Genomic DNA, 19,708 nt, shown 5'->3' with positions numbered 1-19,708 from the left:
TACAGACAATGTCACAAAATCCTATCGTGTTTGAGCTATAATGAAAGTACTGACAAACCGCTGAGAGAACATCTCTCTGTGAAAGGTGTTTCAGGCTATCAGCATCAGATATTAGTTTCCTAACTTTTGTGAGTGAAACAGAATTATCTAAAGAGAAAGGCAATAATATAGTAACTTATATTGCAATTCTGATTTTTGTACAAACGTGTTGTTGTATTCGTATTAATATAATGAAGACTACAAGAGTCCACTGCCTGAAAATGTTACTTAATAAACTAAAAAAGGAGTGTCCAGAAATCCCTTATATCACAGTGTTTGGAAGATTGTTAGTTGCGAGTTTAAAATAAGCTTAAGACATAATTAAGAACAGACTGGTAGCTTTTTTCCCCACATTCTGACATAACACCTTCTGTGCATAACAACAAGTTTAAAGGTGGATCAAATGAACAAAAGACAATTCTCTGGTTGCCCAACTTGTTCTGCAGCTGTATGTGTAGGCGTGATTCTATATTGTTCCGTGACTCCGTGAAGCTGCTATGGATGAATGATGACAGACAGACTAAGTTCACTGCTCAGTACTCATTTCTCTCTCTTTATCTCTTTTTTAGCCAAGTTATTACAAAGTGTGCCGCTGCTGAATCCTATCCATACACTCATCTTATAAAATGTGGCACACGTCTTTCAGGACCAGTTTCATTATCTTATTTTGTTATCTTCAGACTGCACTGCAAGTCGTTGTGCTTGCATATCTTCTGTAAATATGATCTCCCTCAGAAACAGAGGTTATTGAGATGCCACAATCATGACCAGATGTTCTTGAAAATGTCACTACAGTGACCTCTGCTAATGTAAAAACTGCAATGAGTTGATATATGGGCAATTCAGGATCACCTTGTGTAGTTATTGAATTTCTGAAATGCAATGTCATCTTTTTATTTACAGAAACTATTTACAAAGATTTCCTCTATAAATTGCATTACAAAGCTTCAAGGTACGAGAACACAACATGTAGCTTTGCTGACAGATAATCACTTTCTGCCATTGTTTTTGTTGCCATTTTCATATGTTCCAAAAATAACAGAGAAATACATTAATGTGAAAGCGGATACTTACATTTTATATGATCAGTAAACTTATTCTAATAGACTCAGTTACATTGTTGGTGGTGGTAATGGTTTAGGGTTTAATTTCAGGTATATTGTCTCCAGCAGAGCGAACAGTAAGTCAATCTCTGCAGTTCATTAACTTTCAAAGAAGAGCAGCTGCACTGAGATGAAGTGAGATCTGGGTCTGCTTAGTGAGAGAGAGAGGTCGGAGTGCGGAATAAAGGGAGGCTCTCTCATTGACAGCAATACAAGGACCAAAGGCAGTGAGACCAAAGACGCTGCAGAGATGCACTACTCTGCTGCTGATCAACCATACTGAGATGAGAAACGATAGTTTCCTCTCTGGATGAAAAGCCCAGCCTCTTAATGGGTCCATACCAAACAAGGGCCCACATCCAACAGTACTGAGTGTGAACAGTGTATGCAGCATTATCATTACTGAACTTCAAAGCACCCCCATCTCTAAAGGGACATGCTCCGCTGGCTGTATACTATAGGGCTGCACACTCTGTTAGAGCCATCAGCCCTCATTGGCTAAAGTAGGCCAGAGCCACAGTACACAGAGTGGTGTGTTAAAGATTAATGAAGATATTGCACAAGTAAACCAGCTTACAAAACATGCTTAAGCATAATCAAATATTTAGAGGTGGTAATCTATATAGCTGGTGTGTTTGAGACACATGTTTGACTCAAAGACCCCAAAAGGCCCTCAGGGTATAGTAACATATCATGGCTGAATAGAAACAGTGAAGCTGGTTCAATAGCTGGTTCCCATCCAAGTTTGTGTGAGATGTACACTATATATTATATATGATTAAAAAGGGCGAATGGAGAGGGCAGAATCAGCAAAAAATGTATTAATATTGCAAAAATGTTCTCAGGCTCGCTGTGGGTGTTTTCTTTTGTCAATATATAAAGTGTTTAACGTATAGAGATGAGAAGGCATTCGTCATATTCATAATGATTAAGTTATGTTTGCGCCAAAGGCTGACTTTAAATTATCTGTCCACCACATCTCGCAGATATATTAAATGGGCTGTGCTTCCCCAGTTTATGGCTCCTTTTGTGTTTACATTAGAATATTGTAAAGCACATTTTTTTCCCCACCTTCAGAGCATAAAATATCGCAAATATTAGCTGACATAAATGAGCAATAACCCTCTCAATATTAATTAATTCCTGAAAGGCTATTTCCATTTTTCACGTGGGCGTGTTTACAGACACGGCTGCATTTTTGTTGAAGAAACCTTATTATTCATCTCAATAAAGCTGCTGGAAAAACACAAATAAGTCAGTTTTTGTGACATTTCAAAAGTTCATTTCACACTTTGATATAAAGTAGGATGAAACACAAGCCAAGAGGCGTGGATTTAATACTGATAGAGCTTTATGAAGGTGTTGATGCGTCTCGTTTCTGGCAGATGACTTGTGTTAAGTGGCAATGCAGCACAAAAAAAAAAAAGAGGAAATACCTGTGTGGGATTGTACAAATCATGCAGAGTGGCTCCTTTCAGAGCTTAGCAGGCAGCTTCTTCTCCCATCATCTCTGGGCCAATATGCAGTCAGAAGGTTTTCCAGCAAATTTCTTCAACCCCCCTATTTCCCCACAGTTAACTGCTTCACTTCTCCAGAGAAAAATTATGGACTGCATACATTCAGCCTCTCGTTTCTGGTATTTTTTCAATTCACACTGGTTGTACCTTGCAATGAGGCTTCAACTGAGAGATGGGTCAGAAATAAGTTAGCCCTTATCAGGCATCACAGTTTAGTAGAGCCTCTAAATTGAGGTGTTCCAGTTTACACAATTATATCTCCACAGAATTCTGACTGAAACAAAGACAGACTGAGACCTTCAACAATTACCCATTTTTGCAGGTGAGATAAAAAGCAACAGCTTCATAACAAAGTAGAGAGAGTGGAGATTAGACAACCTGCATTTGTAAAATGCATGGCGTGATTACTTCCAGCTCAAAGCATACTATGTAAAATCCACTGAAATAGCACTTTTCTGTATCAACAAAGATGAATGATCATTTTAAGTCAACAAAACATGCCTCCACCCGATGCTCCACAAACTACATACAAACCACATTATTTAACTGAACAAATATAATAAATGCTGACAACATAGGTTAATAAATGATAAAACCAAGAGAAATTACTCATGTCCATTGAGTGTGAATTCTGTAATTATGCTACCACAAATATTGTGACACAAAGAAATGACAGAATAATGCCTAGTGTTTTTCTTTACTGCCTAAGAGAGAAGAAAAAAAAGAAAACTGCCCACAAGTCAATAAAGTACTCCTGCATCACAGTAAAATTCTCCAAATTAAAAGAACCAATTACATCTTAACTGTAAAGCAGCTGCACAAAGCACTCAGTTGTCGTCACTGTGGGGTGGCTTAGCTTAGCTTAAGCTAAATTAGATATTGGTCTAAATATACATTTGGACAATTGCTCCCTTTGTGTCATCAGATCACTTACACCGGCTTCATTTCATTGTTGGAAAACATTTAAACTTCCACCCAGCTCTCTCTCTCTGCGCTGCTGCCCCCAAATGTCTTTCCATCAAACATGCTAGATCCTGGATGAACAACAAGAGGGAGGTGTTACAATTATAGAAACGTAGGGCCAGGCAAATTATACTGTTACAAGACTAAATACTGTCTGAGATTATGGATATTTTAATAATGTAATAAATTAAATTAAAATTTGTTTTTTCTGGATTTTGAGAGGATGCACAATGGCATACTGACTGTGGTAGCCAAGTAACATGATGAAACCAAAAGTTACATGCAAATTATGTCACATTAAGATATTGTAATATCTGATATTGCAAGGCCCTATGAGGAGTTTTCTTTTAAAGCAGCCTGTAAAAAAAAATACAAGGGAAAACCAACCAAATGTGGACAGAAGAGATTAGAAGTTCATCCTCTCGCCATATCTTTTGAACTAAGAAAATTGTGGGCTAAAGTGAAGTTCTTACATAGGCTGCCTTTAAGCACAGTGCTATGTCATGAGTTACAGATAGGAGTGTCATTTCATGTATTTCATCAGAATTACAGATAATATCCATCTCTTTTGCTCCTTCTTTAATCTTGTGCTGAACAGAATATTAATCTTCATAAAAAAGGGTCTAGCCACTTCAGAAAGGAGGGAAGAAATCTGCACATTAGATATCAGAAATAGGCCAAGATGGTGCCATGGAGTACAGTGAGGCCACAGTATGCCAAACACAATCCTGCCTCACATGCAAAGCCCCGGGGTGGACTAGCAGAACAAGCTATGAAGGGAGTTGGCCTCTAAATAGAGCAGCCGTATGAACACAGCCATTTTTATCCATCACCGGTAACAGAAACCACTGTTCACAAGAAGGGAAGTGACACGCTTCTGAGAAGTGCTAGATTTGACTTTGAAGTGAGCGTAGGAATAGACTAGTTATTTTTTTATCCCCCCACCACCACCACCACCTCTGGTTATGAATAATCAAAAGGTAGCGTCTAAGGAAAATAAGAGATTTATTTCACACCTTCCAAACATAGTGTCTCGTACATTTGAATGAACACCAATAACCTGTTTCATATTCCAGGAGGAGGAAGTAGGAAACAAAAATACTTTCTTGGAAATGGTGCTAATAACACCTCTTATACAATAGCTCACTGAAGCACAAGTTCAAAGTTGTTAAAGTTGCAGCTTTACTACTCTACAATGACGGTAAGGTAATAGGTTACAATTAATCCAAGGTAGAGCCATATAGTCATCCTGCAACATTGCAAAGAGCAAGTTAAATATTGAGATTTAAGCCTTGTCATTAGTAAGGGAACTTTCATGAGCTGCATACAAGATGGAAGAGATGGTGAAAGCCTGAGGCCACAGACAGAAAAGGCACAATGTTTCAAAAAAACATGAGTGACCTAAAAAATATAAAAAGAAATCTATCTAGCAGTTTAACCAGCTTAACAGATCAAATAAAAAAGGAGTGCTTTTGTTGTAGCAGTGACCACAATTGATCAATTTTTAAATGAAGCCTTTGATCTTGTGGCTGTTTGATCCTATTCACGGATTACACGATAATGATTCTTAAGGTTTATTTAACTTTTGTCAGTGCTCCTTATCAAATCACTTCTTACTACTAATAGCAATCCCTCTAATCTCATTTCACTATTTAAATAACGGCATAATGGAGGTGCAATTCAACCAGACGTAGCACAGAAATTTTAGTTCCCCCTGAAAAACTGCAGTGCAAGTCTGATGATGTGGGCAAAAGGTATTTAAAATGTAAAATAACCATCCGGAGATGCAAGTTGGCAGTTAATACCCATTTACCACTGTGTGAGTCAGCCGTTTCTTAATTTTACTTTACTTAGTTTTAATTATTCCCCTTGTTCTAAAATGGCCCTATAATCTAGAAGTTGAGTCAAAAAAAGGAGAGAGGTGTGATCCATTTGCACACCACTTGGTCACAGCAACCTTTTACTTTCAAAACAGATCGTCCGCTTCATTCCAGGCACATTAATATTAATATTCCTTACTGACATCATCTATTGGATCTCCTTTAACAATGAAGAGGTGAAAAGAAAAAAAAGGAGGAATTTTAAAGCCATATGAAAACTAAGTAAGGGATAGTGTAAAGAGGGGGTGTAACTCAACAGAGACAGTGGGCGCACTTAGAATGAATCAGGGTTTTACGTGATTTGCTGCTGTCAGACAGTGTTGCCGTACAATTTCCTCACTGACAAACAACCAACCCCACTGCCACATTGGCCAGCTCACCTTGATTGATTAATAATGACAGAAAAAGGAATAGACTTCAAGTGACTTTTGGCCCCCGACACACCAAACCAACCTTAAAGAAGGAGCATCAAGAAAGACGGACAGATGCATTACATCAGCCAGCCAGCTGTGTTCCTAATCTTAAAAACATTGTGGAAGAAAATAAACTAGTCAACCATTTTCATGTCACAGAGAATCTGAAAAAAAGCTTTCAACTGGCACTACTGTTGCTACTATGCAAAAAATAAGCAGAAACCACACTAAATGGTTGATCATAACTAGTTTCCTAAGATGAACAGCCGGTCAGAAAGCTGCCGCCGATTTAACATGCTGAATTAAACGAAAGCATCCTGAGGGCCGACTAGAGCCACACTATGAAAACTAAAAAAAAAAAAAAAAAAAAAAAAAAAACAACAGGAGGCCACAGACAGTCCAACAGCACCCCACGGACGACTGTTGGCATGATGTGGCAGAGCCTTTGGATCACTGGGTAAGCACTCACTCAGCACTCAGACTTTTCACCCATCCAGCCTTCAACGTAACATTCGATAGCAACAAAAACATAGGAGCACTTCCCATCAAAACGACCTTAAAATATCAAAGAATAATTCATTCAAGTAATGATGATGAGTGCATTTATTTAAACAAATGAATTCATAAATTTGTGAGTATTTTGACTAGAGCTGAACCGATTAGTTGATCAACAACAAAAAATGAATCGTCAACTATTGTGATAACCGATTAATCGTTTAGGTAATAAAAATCATAGTAAAATGATTATCTTTGGGTTTTGGACTGTTGGTCAAGACACCACTGTGTGCTCTAGTAAACTGTGTATTTATCACTGTTTTCTGACATATATTTTTTTAAATCAAATGATTAATCAAGAAAAATAAAATCGGCAGTTTAACCGATAATGAAAATAATCATTAGTTCATCATTATCATCAGCCCTACTTTTGACAAGCAGATAAAGGCGCATATTACACAGCAGTAGAATTCATTCTGCAGTTTAAAGCATTTAAGAAGTTATGTTCCATTAAAGAAAATCTGTATTATCTCACCGATAAGCAAAATCATGTAAATAATAAATAATAATAATATTAATAATTATGATGATCTACTCAGGTGGTGCAACATGTGGTGCAACACAGATTGCGCTGTTCTTAATTATTATTATTATTCTTAATTATTTGTGTTCACAAAAACCTTCATGATGCCTTGATGACAATATGTTCCATGCATCATGAGGAAGGAAGGAACATAAAACTCTTGACATGTTTAGGGTACAGAGTGTATGGATGCCATAGTGTGAGGAGAACAAGCGAAGGCGGAAGAAAAACAACCATCATCAGAGCTGTAAAACCTGCCCAGCTGCAGTCTTTGATCCTCCCCTCAAGCTCTCCTGCCTAATTCCAACACCTGCACTCGCCTGCAGAGTCAGAGACTCAGAGCTACACGCACAGCCCCACAGCTCAGACTCGCCATGCCTGGCCACACATAGCTCACAAAACAACTCATTTCCCCCATCAGCTGTAGGCAAAAAAAGGCTTAACAGATTTGTTTGTTCCCAGCTCTAAAGTAATGGCTTCATTTGAATCAATGAGCAGTGACGTACTGGAATGCAGTCAGGGCGGTGCAGAATATGAGAGCATCTTTGTTTTAGTCATCACTTGTGGTTATGCCTCACCTTTCGTAGTTAATGAACAGAGAGAATGCATCAATAACATGCCGATGGCTTAACAGATGTGACTGTTCCATGACATTTACGCTGAGATTTATCATGGCGGTGTCATGTTGTCACTTCTCAGACTGCATGTGCCCAACAAAAAACCTCCTGTCTAAAGCAGTCAACATCATAAAGGCTGCAACTGACGATTATTTCTCAAATAATCAATGAATCATTTGGTCTATAAAATGTCAAAAAAAAAAAAAAAAAAAAAAAAAAAAACAAACACTCAGTTTCCCAAAGCCCAAGGAGACGTCTTCAAATGTCTTATTTTGTGCAACCAACAGTCCAAACCGTTTAATAGTAGAAGACTACAAAACTTTCACATTTAAGAAGCTGGAACCGGAGAGGTTTGGCATTTTGAAATTGATTGAGATTATGAAAAATGGTTGCCAATTAATCTTCTGTCATTCGACTGTTCAATTAATCAACTAATCGCTCCGGCTCTAAACTTAGCCCCTGTGGTAAAAAGGCCAGGGCAACAGAACCAGGTTAATCTTGATGATTATTTCATCAATTATCATCTTCATCAATCTTCATCAATATTATCTTAACTGATGTACTTTATTCATTTTTTATTCTACTTTTTACTACAGCAGCCTCCTTAAGTTGAGGAATAACTTGCTTATGCACAAAGTGGTTCTTCTCTTTGGCATGAATGGGTACCTGTCTCATGAATTTCTGTTTGATACTTCAAACTGACTTTTTCATTTGGTGCCAGCAGCCTAACACATGCACATTAGGACATGGGTAATGGTTGGATGTCTTAGCAGCACAAGGTGGAAGATGGTTTCTATGGTTACTTCTACAGAACACATACCGGGTCAGGTCAGGCTTTTTCTTTGGCTTCATCTGCATGGGGATGTAGTGGGTCGTAACTGGGTTATTTTAAACCACTTTTTCTCTGGCAAAAAAATAAACGTACATCATATCAGGGATCTCACTTATGAAGCAGGTATAATAAGAAGAATAGCTGCTTTGAGTATAAACCTGGAATCGGTTTTTACTTGAGTCCATGTTGTAGATTTGAAAGAGCTGAGGGCTTTACTCAGCATTTATCCAGCTAACTTTATTACACCTGCTTCGTTAGACGGGCCCCTGCTCTGACATTTTTCCATCTTAATGCTGTGTCATGACTAGCTTGTCAAGCTAGTTCCAGTCAGACACCGTAGTCTGTTTTCCCTCCCTCAAAATACCATAAAATGACACAGTTTTGTAAGTAGATGGGTGTAGTTAGTTGCTTTGTCTGGATTTCATGCTGTCCACAGGCAATACATAGTTTAAGGATTTAAGTAGGATTACTCATTAGTCTGCATGCTGTGATTCAGCGCACAAGTAACATTCCTGGTCATGACCAGTAAGACCATATGGTGCAAAACAGAACACGGTTCCCTGGAAAAGTGGTGAGGTTATGAAATCAAAAATCTGCATAGAGAGCCGCTTGTTGTCTGCTTGCTTTTGTTTATTTTCTGAAAAAGTACAAATACACATTTAGCATGAAAAACTACCCCCACATTCCTACATTATACTTTGTATATAAACCTCATTTAGGGCAGAATCACACCTGTAATTTAAAAAGGTCTAAAGGTTTAGTGTGCAATCTGCAAATTACAGCTCTACTATTTAAATGCATTTTTTAACAACAACAAGTTGGGAGGAAGAGATGATCCTAAAATGTTGTTTAATGTCACTTGTGGAAAACAAAATGATATCTGAAGTAGTTGATCACTAATCATCGCACAACATCAACATCTGCTAGGTTTTCCTATCTATCCAGAAAGATTAGCTCAAATGGACACAGATTTAGATACTTTGAAAGTTAATTGAAAGAGTTTGTGGTTGACTGAAGAGTCAGCAGTAAGGTTAAGTACAAAGTAAGTACATCCAACAACAAAACAGATATTCATTGCCCAAAATGTGCTGGTAAAACGCCAAAAAAGCCCTTTTGTTGTAGTATTGAAATTACCTGTACCTCTCCTATCAGGATAAGTGACTGTTGCGCAACACTTAAGTGAAATAAGATTTGGATTTTGAGTATTACACAAGACAAAGAAGACTCTCTATGGCTAAGAAAGACCTCCTGTAGTCCCACTGAAGTCTACACTAATTTAACCAGTCTTACATTTTTTTCCCAGGAGAGGATGCACGTGATGACGTTAAAGGATAACTTGGATAGTTAGTTTGCACTGAGGTCAAACAGGAAGTCGCAAAAGAGGAAGACGTCACTGAAGCACATAGGAAATGTTTACCCGTACATTGCCTACACCTACTGTGCCTGGAGAGCTACAAGCACAATAAGAGCTTAATAATTTAAACCTTTCTCAAGATGGAAGAGGCAATTGACTGAAAACCTATTTTAGATCAACCCAACTCCTACAGATTAACAGTATTTTTGCATTCTGTTCATGTTCCTGAGTCTGGTCAAGTCAGAGCAAGTAGCTGTTGTCAGTCAGGAGATAAAATCATGCAGTGTGCGGTGAATTTTAGTGGTTTTGATCCAGTCGCTGTCAATTTGAGATTATTTGAAATATGTCTGAACTGTATGATTTTTAAAACAGAGAAATAAAGTGCTGTGCCTTGAGTTTGAGGGTTATTGTATAATCCAGGTCATCCAGGTTTTAGTGCACATCCACAGCTCAACTAAAGTTCACCTCACTCTTCTAAAGTTAACTCACCACAAACTCTCTCTCTCTGCTGAGTTTACAGTCCCTGTTGGCCTCGTCTCTCTATCCACCGTTTCACAAAAATCTGACATTTATATCCATTTCTTTTCGGCTTTTACAAATTTCTGCATAAACGAGAAGACTTCTTCTTGACTGTCAACACTAAAAGCACTGTGTATGTTGGTGGAAATCAAAGTTATAGCCATTTGTCTAGCATTTTTGTAGGTTTCAGTAATCTTCAGATCTGTTCCCAGCTTTAGACTATTGTCATAACCGGTTCACAAACAAGCAAACAACCAGGATGAGAAAAAAATCTTAGTTGTGACCTGTTCGATCAGTTCATCGGTACAAAAGCATCCAGCTTCTTGCAACACCACTGCCACAAAACAATGTATGAATGCAACAAAATGAGCTGTCAAAGACAGGATGGACGCCACATCACACACTACAGTCACACAATAGGCTGAATTATTGGTTTTCACTGTAGGTTTGATAAGTGACTAATCAGAGAAATACGACTAGGAATTAATAATACTTTTTAAAGATTCTAGTGTTTTGTCTTTGGATGGAAAAAGTTGGAAGACATACTACTACTGCACTATGTGCTCTGACAGCAGAGACAACAGGAAACACCAATGAAATGAACTTTAAAATAATAATGAAGAATCATAAATAAGTCATAACTCATAATAATCATAAAATGAGTACATCTGGATATTGAAAAAATACAACACAGAAATTACCAAATCACATGTTACACACACAGCAAGGGCACACTGTGTATAATAGCAGGAAGCTCATCTCCTTTTGTGCAATCTTTCAGGAGGCTGATAAAGCCTGTATTTGCATTGTCAAAATGTAGTTGGTTTATTTTCACATATAACCCTTTACCCCTAGTCTATAGTGTTTCCATTCTTCGGTTTTCTCTATATCTAAACATTAAGAGCTAAAAATGCAGCTTATTACTCACATGTCCATAGTTGACAAACCCGTGTTTACTGGCAATGTGATTAGCTTCCTCCAGACCTCCAGGTATGTGGACAGCCCATGTGTTGGTGTAGACCTTCTGACCCAGTACTGGTCCCAGCCCAGAAACCAGCAAGACCAACAGAGGCCCAAGTAGCAACTCCAGCAGCTTGAGCCTGTGGCCTATAGAGGGAGATGGAGGGCCAGAAGCCATGAGTTTCTCCTAGTGCAGCACAGTCTCTGAGCACAGCGCCTCTCCGACAGGCCGGGGCTGCCCACGGTACATGCAGGTGTACAGAGAGAGACAAAGAAGGGGACAGTCACAGCTCACCTGACAGGAAACAAAAGAAGAAAATACAGCACGTTTACATATAGGCAAAGTTTAGAGAGCCCGGTTTAGGTTTACAGTGGTGAATGATTCCTTGTGATCCACCATGACCATAAAACTATCATAAAAGAAGACTGTATACCCTTAACGTGTGAAGATCCACAGGGAAACTATTCACATGAGGCCAAACAAAGACTTGGTCCAAATTTGTTCTTCTCTTTGCAGTACCTTCAATGTTCAGTGGAATAAGCAACAGAATTGGGAATAGAGGAATAAACTCGTTTACAGATTTTAAGATGTACTGTAACTGAACACTGAAGCGGTGAAATGAAGACAAAACACATTAAATAATACATGAATCTGTTTTGTGCACGAGGAAGACACCCCCCCAACAGCAGTTTTGGCCAGGCGTACAACAGCCCAGTTAAGTACAGGCATTGAATAATCCCACAGGAAGCAGTGAGCAGGACGTCAAGGCCAGACCTGATGTTGTGGTCAGACGCGCAGCAGCACATTTTGTCGTATACGCTCCCATGGGAGGATACGGTAGATGAAGCTTGCGAAAGGAAAATGCTTTCAGCAGAGGTGGAGAAGTGTGGTTGGAAAGCTGGACTACGTCCTGGATGCTGAGGGATCACAGCAGAGTCCGTCTCACTACAAGGTGAGGTAGCCACTCGTGGGTGGAGTTTAAATGTCTGAGGCAGCCGCTGAATTGCTGTGGCCAAGGAGAGAACATACACACTTTGAGTTTTTGACTACAGCATATGTATTTTACCTACAATATACTGATTTGAGTGTGGGAATTTCTTGGTAGTACGCTCCGTGTATATGAATATGTAGTCACCAAGCCATTAAAAAACACAACCTTATGAATAAGTCAAAGCAATAATATCATATGATAGCATGGATACAGTAACCAGCGAGAGCAGAGACAGAGATCTCAGCTCATGGTGTAATTGTTTGCTGATACAATTTTGCCTCTAAACTGTTGTTTTCGAGCCAGGAGGGTCAGCTGCGCCTTCAGTCTATTGAGACCATTATCCAAAGTGCTAACTATTGTAACCCTGAGCTGACTGGACTGCAGTGAATACAGTGCTCCTATTCTGTGTTTCCTACTGTATGCAGTCACATTTGTTCTCCTGGTCAAGTCTACTGCGGGACAGGGTTTCTCATATTTTTGCAGGTGTTATAGCTTTCTATAAATTACCCCTTCTCCTGTGTTAGTCATCCAATGAACAAAATACTCAAACTGAACTCACTGTGCCATTATGCCACACTCCAAAATGAACAAACAAGCTCCTCAAACTTTCCCTGCACAGTTTGTTGGTAAGCAAGAATGATGTGTTTGATGATGTGAGATAGCTGGGACATTTAACTGTGCACTCAAATATTCATTTAGTATTACATTACCATGGCGATTCACATTAAAAATACTCCACCACTCCAAATCAATTCAAGACCAATTCAAGCCACTTGATAAAGCACCACATAAAGATGAACACTACTTATTTTCAATGTAATTTCAATATATTACAATATTTATATTTTTTAATATAAAACTGAATTTATAATTCACTCAAGTGTTTTAACTTTGCTTCATTTACTTTGACTGTATCAGCAATGACAAGGCTAATTATATAGCTAAGCATTTCCCCAAGTGCCGGTTGCCTAAACAGCCGACTACTGAGCGCTGTCTGACCAGCTACGTCTACAAATGAGCATCTTTAAAGTTCAGAAATTTGGGCCAGTGGTTACATTTAAGTAATTTCTGTAGAAGTAGAGTTACTATTCTGCATTTACATTTCAAATAACAACAAACATGCAGTTTTTACACTTTGATAAAATACTACTGTCACAACAACTCACTTGGGTAACTTCTTTCGTCGGCCACAGACTTAACACAGATAACAGATTAACAAATAGCCTACAGCTACTGTAGATCCCCTCTTACTTGTTTTAATGCCATTTATCATTTATTATGCTGTCATTACATTTCACTAACCTATACGTGTTTAGCCATGCAGGCAACCCTCAAATGTTTATTATAAAAAGAAGCCCTGTTTGGTGTGTACCAATTCAAAGCAATATTTAAACCCCTTGTACCCTCTGCAGTTAGCTATGTGATGCATGTGTGGAGCTGACAGAAATGTTATATGGCGTAAGGTGAAAAAAACACTATTTAAAACAGCTGAAAAGACTTGATCACCAGTGTATATTTAACAGCGATATCTTGAGTTTTTCCAAGTAAAGTGACAAGATTAAAAGGTTAAGGCAGACTTAACTCAGAGTGTTGTGAAGCTACAGGTGCCTGCATCATTAGCGATCAGCGAGTTTACAGGTCAGCCTGGCTGTGACCTGATACAACAAGCAGCTAATCCATGACAGCCATTTATTCAGTAGGCGTTCATTTCATAAATAAATACCTGAATAATAACAGCTGACTTCACAACAGAGACAACTATATATAAAACAAGCACTGTGTATATTAAACCAAGCAGAACAAAAGCAGGTGCAAATAGTGTCTCTCAAAAGTAGAGTTGTCTTTCAATGCACCGACCTTCAGTAAAACCCAATCCCTCCACTGCCTTATTAATTTTTCCCTCCTGCTCAGTTAAGCATATTTTATAAAAACACAGAAAATCAGGCAGCAAGGATCCACACCCAACATTAATTACACATTTACTTTTTGTATCACAGTTCCTACTGAAATTGAAGGCAAACAAAAATTGCCTAACATCTGAATTTTCCATCAGTTTGAAAGCCAGAGTTCACTTTTGAGCCTATTTAAGCTAATATTTGCCAAAATATTTATCAGCTTTAAATTAATCAAAATTCTAAAACACAGCATACAAAGAAATTAAGCTAACAAGAAAGATAGGAAAAGCAAGAGATAAGTCTGGTGGCATGACTCACTCAACTTTGTCCTCTGACGCAACAAGTAAATAAGAGCGTGAACGTTTCCAAACCGCCGTTTGATTTCCAGACACACAAACGGACTTTAAGCACAGACGCCTGTGACTTCATCTGGGCGCTCAACCACTCAGTTTCTTATACGTCAGTGTGAAAACCACACGCCATGATATAACAACTGCCCAACTACTTTACTGTTCGTGAGAGACCAAGGAGAAGCTGACCGTCGCACTGAGTGGTCTTTAGTGTTAAATGATACCATATGCCAGACTGTGATAACAGAGGTTATAACAGAAAAAACTGCACCAAATTATAATTAGCCAAGTATCATTAAACCCAAAGGATAAAACCAGCCTCATTACTGAACTCATCAGGACGTTTTAAAAAGGAAACAGTTTACACCTCATCAGTTTTTTATTTACATTTTAATGGAGATAAAAACAAACTCAAATGCATTTGGCCATATGACCCTTTTCTCACTTTCAAATACCTTGTTATTACTGCTTTTTCTCACATTGTGACACACATGAACTCAATAAAACAAGCTGTGTGTGGCAAACTGATGAAATGACAAAAATATTGACAGCATTAGGTTAATTCATGAATATTCCATAAACTCCAAAAAATAATAAATCAATAAAAAATTAAATAAAATGAAAAAAAAAAAATCACATTGTGTTCGCTGCTGAATCTAAGACTTTTTTCCCATAAGCATGAGTTCAGCAAATCACTGCAGTGTATCTGGTCTAACACTTCACCAAGCTTCTATTTTACAAAGCGTGGTCTTTAATTACCAGCAGTTATCAACAAGTTAACAATCAGACCATTACTATCACAAAGACTATGCTTTAAACTTTTTGATTGTTTGGTTTCCCCACTTAGGTTTTATATGTTTGCCATGTTTACTCTCAAATTAGTGCTTCAGGTTGCAGTGTTAGCTGAATCTGCATTCAAATAAATAACATCTTGTGAATCTGCATCACAGCAAGGGCACTTACTCTACGAGTACAGATTAGGGTTTTAAAGCAAATGTTTTGAATCTTAGTCATGCTGCCTGGTTATTCCCGAACAATCTGCATGTTTAAAAACACAGTGCATGAATTGGAATGACAACGTAGCCTGAATCATATCAGCAAAACAGCGTGTGACTACAGATCTGGATTCTGTCCTCTGCGTCGCTATGAGTATTTTAGATGTTAAACTCAAGGGATTAATATTGTGTGCAGATTTTTATTCTAATGTTTTCAAAAAGACAGTTTTCATATAAGATACAGCATTTAGGCAAACAGGAGCACAAAGGCAGCTGAATTTTCATATTTGCAGAATTCTCTTTGTACACTGAATAAAAGCGTCTGGATGACACAAGGCTTTCACTATGAGCTGAATATCACAGAAAGCAGGAGTCTACTCAAGGACACTGACAGAGACTGCTTTTGAATTAGATGTTATTAATTCTAATGTTTGTTTTTGTTTTGTTTTTTTTAAACAGTGGCACTGTGAGAGCTTTGGGACCTCTGTTGGAAGTCCACAGGAGCTCCAAGTAATGGGGAAAAAAACAGGAAACAAAATGGTGGGAATGTTCACCTCTGGAGTGTAAGAGCTGTATAAATACAGATCCTGGCACAATTGTGAGTATAAAAGCTTTTCTTCAGGATGCCGAGAAGTAGAAAAACACCTTTGTGTTTCAACTAACACCTCCTTTGCCACATTGTTTGCCCTCCTGAATGAAGGTTTTTAAATAACAGGAGTGGATTTTTACCTCTCTAATTTGGTAGGTTTTCACCACTTTGCTTTTTAGTTGAGAAAAAAATGTATCCCTGCTGCTTAGTTTCAGTGTTTTAAAAGTAAGTAACCAAGACCAAACACGACATCACAGCTGTGGTATAAGGTATAGACACTGTAGTTGTTCACAAAGTATTGAGTGTGTTTGCTTCATCATCTTCTCGAGTAAGCTTTGTTTATGTTGTAAAACCCATCTCAGGTCTAATGGCTTGACTTTCAGCTAGCCCAATTTGAGTGCTTGCAAACAATAACAAAACCTCTGTTGTCTGTTGTTCTTTTTTGTTTTGCCCATCTACTTCAGACTTCCTGCAGCAATGTCAGCATCAAAGCTCATACAAAACACTTCCATAATATGATCTACTACACAGGTAACTCTAAAGTTTTCCCTTTCTACGTTCAGTTTCCCTGAGATAAGAGCCAGCACATGCATTTCATTAAGAGCTAGTACAGTAAAGCAGTGCTCACTCAACTTAAAAAAAAGGTACGGTGGCCGACAAGGGCAAACACACTACAACTTAAGAAAACACATGCAAATAGACAAAGCACAAGCAAATTAAGAAAACATCTTCATCAATTTGACAACAAACGCTCAGCATTTAGAAAACATGCTGCAAATACACAAAACGACAACAGAAGTGTTTCCAGGGGACACTAAAAAGGTTTTTGACTCACGAAGTCAAGTCCGTATCATCCGTTCATTGTTTTTCTGTTATTTTGTTTTGTAGGTTACGGTTTCTCCACTTTGCGTAGTCTGATCTGCAGCGTACACTTACCTCGCGGGAAAACGCAGATTCAAAGAAAAAGTTTGCAAAGCATTTTTTGAAACTGAAAAAAATGTTGGAAAACTACTGTTAATCAGACATAATAACCAGATTCGTCAGTGATGACAGACGGACTTTAGCCTGTTATGAACTTTGGAGTGACCAAGTGCTCAAAAATAGCATTTCCTAGATTAATATCTGTCATAAACACTAAATCTCCTCACAAATGATTAAAATTACTGATAGAAGTCCACTTTTTCGCTCTGCAAGGTCTTTGGAGGTGCATGCAGCGGTCACTTTCAGCGCATGCGCACTAGCAGAAGTCAGAAACCCACAACACAAACATAAACAGATGATACACGGACCAGACTTCAATAACTCCATGAGTCACAAACCGTGTCAACAACAAGTGTGTCGAAGCCGTGTTCAGCACTTTTTAGTGTCCCCTAGAAACACTTCCGTTGTCATTTTATGTCTTTGGTTGTGTTGTGTGTATTTGCAGCATGTTTTCTAAATGCTGCGCATTTGTTGTCAAATAGACGAAGATGTTTTCTTAAGTTGCAGAGTGTATAAAAAGGGACAGTTAACCCCTAAATCAAAAATACATATTTTCCTGTTACCTGTGGTGCTATTTATCCATCTAGATTGTTTTGCTGTGAGTTGCCCAGTTTTGGAGAGCATGTTTCATGTAGGAACTATTTTCTTTCTACTGATAGTTCCCACATGAAACTGCTCACAACAAGGTCTGTGGATTATCGTGAGTAACCGGGTCATGATTTCTGGAAAGAGACATTGCTGTTGAGTCTGCTGTGGGGTTTTTTTTGTTTGTTTGTTTTTTGACGCTTTAAGCACCACAAACCGAGTGCTATTTAGTCCCATTATATTCAAAAAAAATGACTGAAACATCATATGGTGTGCAAGCAAGCAGTCTGACACACACTTAATTTCAGAACAATGTGCATTGTGTATTTGAGACGCCTTGTTTTCATTTGGTACATGTGACTACATGCAAGGGGCTCCACAACCTTGTTTATCCATAATGATCAGCAGCTCAATATTGCCTCACTGGAGAGATACAATTACAGTGTGCTGGAGGCACAAACAACATAAGCAGGTCAGCTCCCATAATGAAACGCACTTATTTCTATGCAACACCTACTGTAACATCGAGCAGCAACAGCTCAGTTACACTTTAACTGAAATGAAGCCTCCCAAAAGACGCTTTTCACACAAAGTTAGTATTCACATCAGTCCAGATTATGTTTCAGGTCAGCCCAGTCTAGCCCAACAACATCAGCTGTGTTTTGCAGATGGCATTGATTGCTTCTCATGTCAAAGTTCAGTCCTAAAGGAATCTACGTGCCATAAGCCTTCGTAATCGGTTATATATCAGAGTATAATGTTTAAAGTATGGTAAAAGTTTGCATGTGTACACAGCAAGAAGACAGTTTGTAGGGAGCAGAGAGTGACCGCAGTAACGTTACGAATACGAAAGGAGGACAAACTTCTCTCGCGCAGGCCTGTAACGCTAGTCACTTTAATGTTTATGAGATAAAGTTAAGAGGTTTAAATATATCAGCTCATAGGAGAAACGCTGTGAGTTCGCGGTCGGTGGACTCACCTCACATGCTAAGTCCGTGACAACAACACGTAGTCATAATGTGGCTCTGAGCAGCGGCTGGAGCTGATCCGGTGATGACTCCTCCGCTTGACAAATATGTCTGAAACTGTACCGCGCCGTGATTAACGTAAACTTGACACCGCGGTAGGCTGACCTGCTCCGTCTCTCACGCAGGTGCCTCCCCTTTTTCTCTCCTCTCATCCACCCGTGATGAGCACTTCCGACCTCCACTTGCTCACATTTCTACTACTCACTCCGACCGAGCAGTGTGGATCACGAACACGGCAATTTTTCGCAGGAACAACCACAGAAACCGGACGCGGCGCAGTCGACGTCACCTCGGCATGTGTGTGAGTGAGCCCCCCCCTTTCGAGCCGACACACACAAACTGACAGCAACCGGGATCCCGGTGGTACTGTACCAGAGCCGAGAAGACTGCAAACTCGCAGACCACGCAGCCTAAACAAGTAAAAAAAAAATGCAAGCTAAAGCAGACGGGAAACTTACAATCGGCCCAACTTACCAGCTTCCTTTCACATCCTGCTCCACCCGGGTTGTTGTTGTCTCTCACCGCGGTGTTAGAACCGACGACGGCACGGCGAAGCGACTGAAAAATTGATAACAGAGAATTGCTGGTTATAAATAGTCATGATACCCCTCCGGTGTGCCGCTGAGTGGTCCGTACAAGCCCCAGGAAATACGTCACGGCCGCGGACAAAGTGGAGACGTTAGAGCAACACCTACTTACCGGCCAGCAGCGCTGCTACACCCCCACCTGCTGGTCACAGGCTGCATCACACCCTTATATCCTGACAACGAGGCTGTGGCTGGCAGCTGCCAAACAAGCTTTTAATTCCCAGATGGGAAATATTTTTTTATAGTAAAAACACTTCATCGATGTCCAGTAAAATGCAGACTGCACGCCAAGAAGCGTCATCTTGATTGAGAAAATTGTTGTTGCTAGTACAGACATAATAAATGAGCATCTTTCTTAGGGCCACATCAACCTGTGTTTGGGGGCCCCCTGGCAAAAAACTGCTTTTGGGCACCTATTGACCTCCAGACAT

General features: G+C 39.1%; 1 protein-coding gene across 5 annotated transcripts in view; it reads right to left on the bottom strand.

Moving 5' to 3' along the window:
* furina (furin (paired basic amino acid cleaving enzyme) a) overlaps positions 1 to 18,949 on the bottom strand; it is an 85,919-nt gene extending 66,970 nt beyond the window's left edge. Inside the window, exons 1-3 of one of the 5 annotated variants that reach the window (XM_044206900.1) lie at positions 14,481 to 14,607; positions 12,051 to 12,282; positions 11,244 to 11,570 (exon numbers count right to left, since the gene is read on the bottom strand). In XM_044206900.1, coding sequence (XP_044062835.1) covers positions 11,244 to 11,453 — 210 coding nt within the window. In that variant the 5' untranslated portion in view covers positions 11,454 to 11,570; positions 12,051 to 12,282; positions 14,481 to 14,607. Of the gene's footprint in view, positions 1 to 11,243; positions 11,571 to 11,709; positions 11,730 to 12,050; positions 12,283 to 14,480; positions 14,608 to 18,641 lie in introns of those variants that run through there. The other 4 variants (XM_044206876.1, XM_044206885.1, XM_044206895.1 and 1 more) reach the window with 4 other exon arrangements.
* Between the last annotated feature and the right edge of the window lie 759 nt (positions 18,950 to 19,708).

Source organism: Siniperca chuatsi, linkage group LG1 (assembly GCF_020085105.1).
Source record: "Siniperca chuatsi isolate FFG_IHB_CAS linkage group LG1, ASM2008510v1, whole genome shotgun sequence".
Classification (NCBI taxonomy): domain Eukaryota; kingdom Metazoa; phylum Chordata; class Actinopteri; order Centrarchiformes; family Sinipercidae; genus Siniperca; species Siniperca chuatsi.
This window is presented reverse-complemented; position numbering and strand designations above follow the sequence as displayed.